The sequence below is a fragment of the Cupressus sempervirens genome, chromosome 9, assembly GCF_028749045.1.
Source record: "Cupressus sempervirens isolate cs-2001-9-10 chromosome 9, ASM2874904v1, whole genome shotgun sequence".
Lineage (NCBI taxonomy): Eukaryota > Viridiplantae > Streptophyta > Pinopsida > Cupressales > Cupressaceae > Cupressus > Cupressus sempervirens.
Window position 1 is genome coordinate 87,889,302 of NC_143126.1, and position 8,817 is coordinate 87,898,118.

At 33.3% G+C, this 8,817-nt stretch overlaps 1 protein-coding gene across 1 annotated transcript; it reads left to right on the forward strand.

The window, feature by feature from the left end:
• The first annotated feature begins 5,576 nt into the window (after positions 1-5,576).
• LOC149537753 (EPIDERMAL PATTERNING FACTOR-like protein 1) lies at positions 5,577-6,205 on the forward strand. Its single transcript, XM_089802369.1, has 3 exons — positions 5,577-5,634; positions 5,783-5,844; positions 5,972-6,205. Exons 1-3 carry the CDS (start codon positions 5,577-5,579, stop codon positions 6,203-6,205), a joined length of 354 nt encoding a protein of 117 aa, XP_089658495.1.
• Positions 6,206-8,817: the final 2,612 nt, after the last annotated feature.

Consider the following 8,817-nt stretch of genomic DNA (forward strand, 5'->3'; position numbering starts at 1 on the left):
AATATACATCTTCCCAATTAGTGGATTCATTTAGGGCTACAATACCCTTACCTATCACTTTACATGGTGAGTTGTTTCCAAAATTCACCATTCCTCCATCATAGGCTTCAATCTCATATATGGAACTTGCTCCTATCACTGGACATGTGGTGCAAGAAACCATTATCTATTATCTAGTTCTTGTGGACACTGTTACTAGTTATCAGGACTTTTTCTGCCCTTTCTTTTGTGATAGCAACAAAGGATACTTCATCCTCTTCATCATCATCATCATCATTGGTTGACTCTACATTAGGCACACCTTCTTTGACAATGTAGTATCACTTATTGTCCTTCCCTTTGGAGTTTTTCCATCTTTTTTCAATCTCCTTCTTTACATTCTCTAGAGATATAACATCGTAGTTTTCTACCTTCTTCTAGTTAAAGTATTTGAATGATAACTTACTTTTGTACTTCCCTTTTCCACTAACCATTATTTTTGTGAACAAAGGATTCAGTTCTTCTTGTTCATCTTATTTAGCATACAAACTCTCTAGTTCTCTTCTGTATCTAGATGTTCTTTCCTCCTCTCTTTTTATGTTATAGTCGGTGCAACAGAGGACTTGAATGTAGTTTCAACATTGGGTGGTGATTATTGTCAAAGTTTCTTAGCTTAAATGTAGTGAGGTTTCCTACTAAGGCATCAAGAGATACCTCCATTTTATCTATAGTTCTCAACTCCTAAATGGATAACACCCTTATGTTATATTTAGGTTGCAAGGTTCTCAATATCTTGCTTCCACACTTATCTTCTTGTAGTACACCTACAGATGCTCTGATTTATAGCATGATGTCTTTCACTCATTTTCCATAGGTCTCAATGTCATATCCTTCCTTCATCCTCATGTCATTGAACTTTCCTCTCAACCTTTCATATTTAGCCTTCATGACATGCTTATCAGCACCATAGATGATTTTGAGGTTCTCCCACATTTCATATGTTGTTTCTAGATCTCCAACATCTCTATTATCAGAGTAGGTAAGGGTTTTGTCTTGAACATCCATTGTGGTTGTGTGTGTTTCTTTCTCCTTTAACTGGTCCAAACTAAGTTGACCAACAAGTTCAACATATTTGACCTTTGCATGGGTCTAGTAAAGCATCACCAAGAGTTCTTAGATGAAAACACATCTTTTTTCAGTTTTGCTTAGAAAACTTTGGTGCATCCATTTTAAACATCTTGATCTTTTCCTCAAGCTGTTAAACTCTTAGTTTAGAGGACCTAGGTTTGGATACCAATTGTTGGCCCGATCACATTTTAGCATGCTAAGAGTGGGGGAGGTGGGGGGGTGAATCAATATACTATACTTGTTTCAACTTTAATACCTGTGTCATACTTCACACTTATCCACAGGTGTGTGCTGACTACAACTTAACCAGTCAGGATTAAGTAAAAACAAAGAACATGAACAGAGCAACACATAACACAATATTTATTTTCTGGAAACTCTGCTAGGGTAAAAACCATGGTGTGTGAGTCGATCCTCGCAAATCTTGCACTTTCCTAAAGTGCACCCAGTCAAGAGCTTATCTTTGTTAAACGATTACAATGAAATTTATAGGTGTTGCCTGATTAAGGGGTTTTGATGAAACCTATATTAGAGTCTTTCCCTATTAGGAGAAACTTTGCTAAAGGACTTCAGAACACAAGTTAATGTGTCACCCTACTAGGGAATTTCATACAAAGAACATGTTAGGGTCCACCCTCGACAAGATTTACCATTGTAGAGATTAACTTATACAACAAGAAATGATCTAATAAAATAACTCTACTAAACCTATATTGGATATATAGATCCCTCTGTATCTCTTTTGACCCATTTAGAACTAATCTTTTCCTTCTCTTGGCCCTGCAACTTCAGACATGATCACTTGTGTACAAGTGGCAATGCTTGCTCTTGTACACAATCACACTTGTGTTGTTCTAGCTTGCCAAGTTCTCCTCAACACATACACTAACTTCTTAGCCATGGCTTCTCTTTGTCACTCTCTCTCATTTTGAGATTACACTTAGCTTGTCTCTCTTGGCTCTCTAGCTAATCAATTCGAATTCTAACCTTTTCTCTTTTGACTCTGTTTTCTTTTACAAGCTCTTCTTGCTTGGCTTTGAAACCCTATTCTTTTAATTCAAAAATTGAGTTCTCAAGCCTACTTCTAGCTTGACTTTGTGTTGTTGTAGTGCATCAATTTTGTTAGATTTGATGTGTTCATACAAGAGTCATAAGTGTCTTCTATCCTCGATGACTTTCTCTACTAGAAAGAATTCATATTTTAATTCTTTTGATTGTTTCTTGATATGTCAACCTCATCGCCATTAAGTGCAATGATGAGTGCACTTTTACCCACTTCACAACGTGGCAGTCACAAGTATCTTTCTTTAGCTTCCCTTGCTAACTCAGCCAAACAATCCTCTATGCTCGTGCATGTCAACTTGACTTCCTTTCTGCTTGACATCCTTCTATGCATGTTCTCTCTTCACTTAGCATAATTCCATCTAAGTGGGTATCCTTTGTCACTACCTCTATAGGGCTTGTACTTCATCTTTCTCTAATCACCCTTGTGATCTAGAGTCACACATACAAGATCAACATGCCTTGTTAGTCATTACTCCCTATTAATCTTGGTTCCCTCTTTCGCCTTGACATCAATAATAACATTTTCATAACTAAGTCCATTGGTCAGTCTTCGAGCTTTGATACAGTTATGTCAACATCGAGGCCATTGGTAACTCTATTGATTGTTTCACAAAGGTGGATGAGACTATGATTGCTTTGGGTTTGTTTAACTTTGTACAAATTTTGGTTAACATTGATATTTCTACACCCTTCTTTTGAGATGTCACTCTCATGGTAGGGGACAAGTCATAGACTCAAGTAGTGAGTCATAAGGGCATTGCATTTTGATGTCATCGATTCTTCTCTACTAGTTACATAATAATTGATTGTTCCCTCTTGCAACATAAGGGCATTATTAGACTACTTGGTCAAAAGACACTAACAATGCTTTTCCTAGCCTCTTATTCTTCCTATAATGAAGAATCATTGACTAACGATGAGGATGAATATCTTTCTACAAATTTGGGTGAAGCTCCTACATCAAATGTGGGTGATACTCTCATTGCAAATTGAGCCAAGTATGTCCCTACGAATACTCCTCCTCCTCTCCTATTGGTATGGCCCTTTATGTCCATGTAGACCCTACTCATTTTTCTTCTCTTGCTCTTCTCCAAGCTTCAAACGACAATGTACAACTTTCTTAGCACTTTACCCCTTGTGTGGATGCTTTTCCAAATAGGGTGTCATGAGTTGCTCCTACTTGTGGTGAGGATCCCAATGATAACATCACTTGGACAAGTGACCAACAATGTAGGGAAAATCATTTGTTAATCTCACATTTTGTTCCCCATGATACAAGTGAGTTTCCTAGCCACTCTTAAGGTGGGTTACTTGCCTTCTTGTTAGAGTTTTGTTTTTATATTTTGTTGTTGCCAACACATTAACTATCACTTTGATGTTGATCTTCCTTGATGCCTATAGATTTTAGTTGTGTAAGGGTCAAAACCTTTGTTATGCTCCTAATTATAATAATAAAAACATTGCATAGAGAAATAGGAAAAACAAAATCCAATGAAGAGGCTCCCTATTTCTTAAGAACAATAGATAGGAAAGTAGAGTTGATGGATTTGAATATTTGCTCATTTTAAGTTATGATTCTCTAACTAGTACTAGTTAAAACTTTAAATTCTATCCCAAAAACATTTTAAAAAAATCTATAGGTAAACTATTAGGTGCATAAGCTTTACCTTTTGTCTAAAAAACAATTTTTTTCACCCCTTACATGGGGATCGTAGCCAAAGTGACTGATTTATATTCGAATTGAAGGAGTCCTATGATTGAAAAGACTCCAAACATATAAAGATCACTACTATTAGTAATGAACTCCCAGCGTGTAACGAACATATCAATATATTTTGTTTATTAATAGAATATAATACTTTGTATCATTCAAATAATAATAATACAAAATGCTTCTAATTTTTTAAAATCATATGAATGAATTAAAAATCAAAATTTATAATATTTTATGATTAAAAGACCCACAAGTACATCTGTATTTTGATAGAAGCATTACCATTAAATTGATTTGATTTGAATTCAATTATAATATGATTAGTTATGGATATTAATAATGATAGATTTAATTTTAAAGCGTATAGTTTTCTACAATCTACAATCTAATATATTTGATATTTAAGATCATAGACAACGATCCATGTTTTCTTATTCTGATGATAGATATGATCATTGAATATGATAACCGTTTTCTACATCTAAGCAATGCGTTTGCCTTTTTGGTTTGTTAATGCACTTACTGTTTTTCACCTCAGTTTGATTGTCATAAGGAAAAGCGTGCATATTGGTGGTGGATTGAAGTTGTACCTTTTAACTTTGGAGTAGAATCTCTGCAAGGGTGTTAACGTGCTCAGATTGATAAAAAGCCAACTAGGAAAGAGTAATTGTGTATAATTGCAGTCATTACAAGGACACATTCCTTGAATGATGAAATGAAACATTAAGAGTACTAAATGGGTTCTCCTAATCCAAATTCTACATTAGGTTTGAAGATAAACATATGAAGATCTCTGACATGCTTTCTCTGAAGAGTCTATCTCGGTTATGCTGCTTTCTTTCTTACACAATTCATGAACTTTCATGATCTGTACTTGCACTATGTGTTGGTTGTTGCAGCAGGCAATCCATATAATGCAAATAAGCAGGCAACTTTTGTGGATCCTTGGGGATTCTGCCTCTGGACTTTAACCAATTTCATAGACTTGTCAAAAATGACTACGACAAACAAAGGGATGGCCATCACCATGTTGGGCTTCTCTAGGGTTTTGCGTAGCTTTAACTTTTTCTATGCAGGTCCCTTTTCGAGGGATTTTTAACCTGTCTTGAAAACACAAGGTTTCCAATTTCAAATTATATGATTTGGCAATTGAGTACATGTGTTCCTCTAGAAGTTGCTGAATTTCTGTACATCAAAGGAATGTGATTTTTTTGGTGTGTGAGCTCTTGTTTTTCAAAACAATCACGTGTTTATCAGAGATTTATAATATTGAAGAGTTATAAAGAACTTTTTACTATTGGAAATTATTGGTCCGAGTACTATTATTAAGGATGATGGTATAATATATAAAAGCTATTCACTAAGATTCAAATTCTGAGAACCACTACTTAATTTAAAAATTGAATACTTCGATTCTTCTGTCTCGGTGGAATGTGGTTGCTGGTGTGTGAACTCAGTTTTTCTTGAAAACAACCAGATGGGTATCAAGAATTGACACTATTGAAGAGATTTAACAATTTTTTTCTATCATTAGTAAATTATTGGTTAGTATAATTGACGAGAATGATGCTATGATATATAGAAGTCATCTAGCAGGATTCAAGTTTTATTTTTCTTGAAAATAATCAGGTGGGTATCAAGAATTCATGATATTGAAGAGCTATAGCGAATTTCTCACCGTTGCGAAACCATGAGACTGAAGATCAGAAGCTATACTTGTTTACTTTTAGTGCTACATTTTGTGATAGGTATGCTTCCTTTTGTGCATGGTAAGCGCCATTAATGAAGGCTCAAAATCCCTTAGGGAACACCAGTTGTAGGAAGGATTTTTTTAGGGTTTGGCTCAAAAGGATGTTTTGAGATTACATGGCATGAATGATTGTTCTCATTTTGCAGGGCGTCCAATACTGCTGAACACAAGGACAGCTCTTATAAAAGCTGAAATACCCTCTTCCAGGGTATGAACTTCATCCTAAAACTTGGATATAATGTTGATCAATTGGTTCATATCCCCTTTTTTTAAAGTACTTCTTACCAAGATTGGAGTTTTATGATGTTTTTTTTGTGTTTATTGAATGTTTACAGGTTGGAGAGGGAAGAAAGGGAGAGAAGATGCAAGAAGTAGAGTCGAAGATAGGTTCAAGTCCTCCTAAATGTCATAGTAAATGCAATTCTTGTGCGCCATGTAAGCCAGTCCAAATTCCTGCAGTACCAAAGGGCAAACATGCAAGTTCAAAATCTATAAGAACCCAAGAAAATAGCAACTACAAGCCCATGAATTGGAAATGTAAATGTGGAGACAGATTATTCAATCCTTAGAACATCCAGCCATAGAACTGTATGTCAGTTTTCACCATATGCAAAATTTAATTCGATATGGTGTGACATTGTCCGGAGTTGTGAAATTTAATGAAAATTATATAAACTGGTGTTTATGTCTCTCGGTTTTTTCCCATCTGGTCTTTCTGCAACTACTTGGCATTTGTTTTCTTGCATGTTTTCCTTTGTCTCCGGGCTAAGTATTAATGTGGAGCTTCTTCATGTTCGAAATGGAAGGAGTTTCCTTTTGGACAGTCAAATATAACATAGAAGACATTTTTCCAATCGAACGAAGAAAAATAACAGATGTGCATAACAGCAAATTCGCAGCCGACTAACAGTAGTAGTAACTGACTGAGCTGATAAAAAATGATGCTTGTAAAGCAGAACGAGTATAGTTTGTTTTGTTAGTTTTCTTTGGTTTTTGGGTGATGGAGGGTTTAGGTTTAGAGTCAAGTACTTAGGGTGAGTCTTACACTTAGCAAGACTTCATAGTGATTAGGAAATTCTATATGCATTGATTCACATGTAAAATGGAGTACTTTGTATGAAAGTTGGTGCTTGTTGTCCGATCCTAATTCTATCACTATACTTAATATGAAAGTTTGTAATTGTTGTCCAAACTTAATTCTATTACTATTTTTTCTACAAAATTCATCTTCATTCTTAAATATTGTATTAATTGTCTCAATTCAAGTACATGAATACAAATTTGATTTAACAAATCTCTATAATTACTGATCTAAAACCTAAACTTTCATATTCAAAATTTTAAAATAGATTATGGTCCTACAATTTTCACTAGGTATTGAGAGTTGACACAAGTGTGAATTATTCTAAACTAGCAGTTGCACATTTTTGTATCTTGGTAGAGTTTTGATTTTCATAAATACTAAAAGAAAAAAGAAAAAGAATTTTCTAAGTTGACCAATTCAAGTGACCCTAGTAGAACTAAACGAAAAATAGAGGTTGTTAAAGAATATGAGTAGTGAGAAATATGGTTGAAGTTGTCTAATTCGGTTTAAAAATTGGAACAATTTTGTGTTTGAACATAGTAAGAAACACAAATCTTATGATGGATATTGGAGACCGAAATACCCAAAACATGATAAATCTAAGAAGGACATATGTTATTTGTTACATGGGTCAAGACATTTATAATATGAACTAATCTTGTTGTTTGGACAAATTTTTATAGGAAATAATAAGTGAACATATTTTGATTCTTAAGTTTTAGGTTCTACAACCAAACAAGGATTACATATAGGAATGAAATAACAAATTCATAAGGGATTTTTTTCTTGCTACATTTAAACTTTAGTTTTTTTCATAAACAACATAGATAAATATGAAGCGATAAAATTTTGCAATTACCTGAATGAAGTAAAAAATATTACATTGTTCAACTCAAAATTTGTCATCAATAAAAAAATCAAAGTATGAAACAAAGTAATATAGAAAAAAAGTAAGAAACTTAATCAAAGAATTTGATACTTTCAATATTTAACTTATTTCAAAGAATTTGATGCCTTCAATATAGACTTATTTCAAAAAGAAATAACAATATTATTGATACGATTTATTTTGAGTAGTGCAAAAGATAATTTAAATAATCCTAATATAGAAGTGAATTATGGAACATAATCAAAGAATTTGATGCCTTGAATATTTAATTTATTGACACCTTCAACATTTCAAACACTATGTTTAGGCAGTCATTTCTTGTAGACTTTAAGAACACAAAATTAAATCCCAACATTTACATTTGATAATAAGATTTTAAAAGAAATAGTAAAATATTACATTAATGTTATAACTTCACAAATGAAATTAAATAAATATAATATTATATATTAAAATATTTTTTGTACGATGAAAAATTAGATGAATAATATTTTGCAACCATGCTAAATACTTTAAGAGATGTATTTAAATAATTCTTTATAATTTAAAATTAATTTTATTATAGTAGCTCAAAATTATTTACAATATTAAATTTTTTATCACTTAGTCTATTGGTAAAGTGGTGACATTATTGTATTGAACAAGATTCAAATTCTATTTAGTTCTTTGATTTTAAGACATTTTCATGTCAGTATATTAATAAGATTTTTTCACAAGGATTTAGCTTGGTCTTATTCACATTGTCATTATAGGCATACTCAACTTGTGGGATGATTAAATCCCATGTTTGACCATATTCCTTGGTTAAGCATCTAAGAAGGTTACCTAACACTCTATTGATCACCTCAATTTGACCATCTGTTTGAGGATGGTAAGCTGAACCAAAAGATAAATTAGTAGCCAATATGCTCCATAGAGTCTTCCAAAAATGACTCATAAATTTAACATCTCTGTAAGATACTATGCTTAGGGGTAGTCCATGTATCCTTACAATCTCCTTGAAAAAGATATGAGCAATATAACTAGCATCATGGGTGGTCTTGCAAGGAATGAAACAACTCATTTTACTAAGTTTGTGTACCACCACATAGACACTATCCAACCCTATCTTGGTCTTAGGAAAACCTACCACAAAATCTATGCTAATACACTCCCATGGTCTATTGGGAATAGGTAATGATTGGTACAAACCTACATTACTAGCTCCC

Excerpts from the sequence above, each read along its gene's own strand:
- LOC149537753 (XM_089802369.1), top strand. The coding sequence starts at position 5,577 with ATGAGACTGAAGATCAGAAGCTATACTTGTTTACTTTTAGTGCTACAT. Across the intron at positions 5,635-5,782 it reads AGTGCTACATTTTGTGATAG|GGCGTCCAATACTGCTGAAC; the intron begins GTATGCTTCCTT and ends CTCATTTTGCAG. Across the intron at positions 5,845-5,971 it reads CTGAAATACCCTCTTCCAGG|GTTGGAGAGGGAAGAAAGGG; the intron begins GTATGAACTTCA and ends GAATGTTTACAG.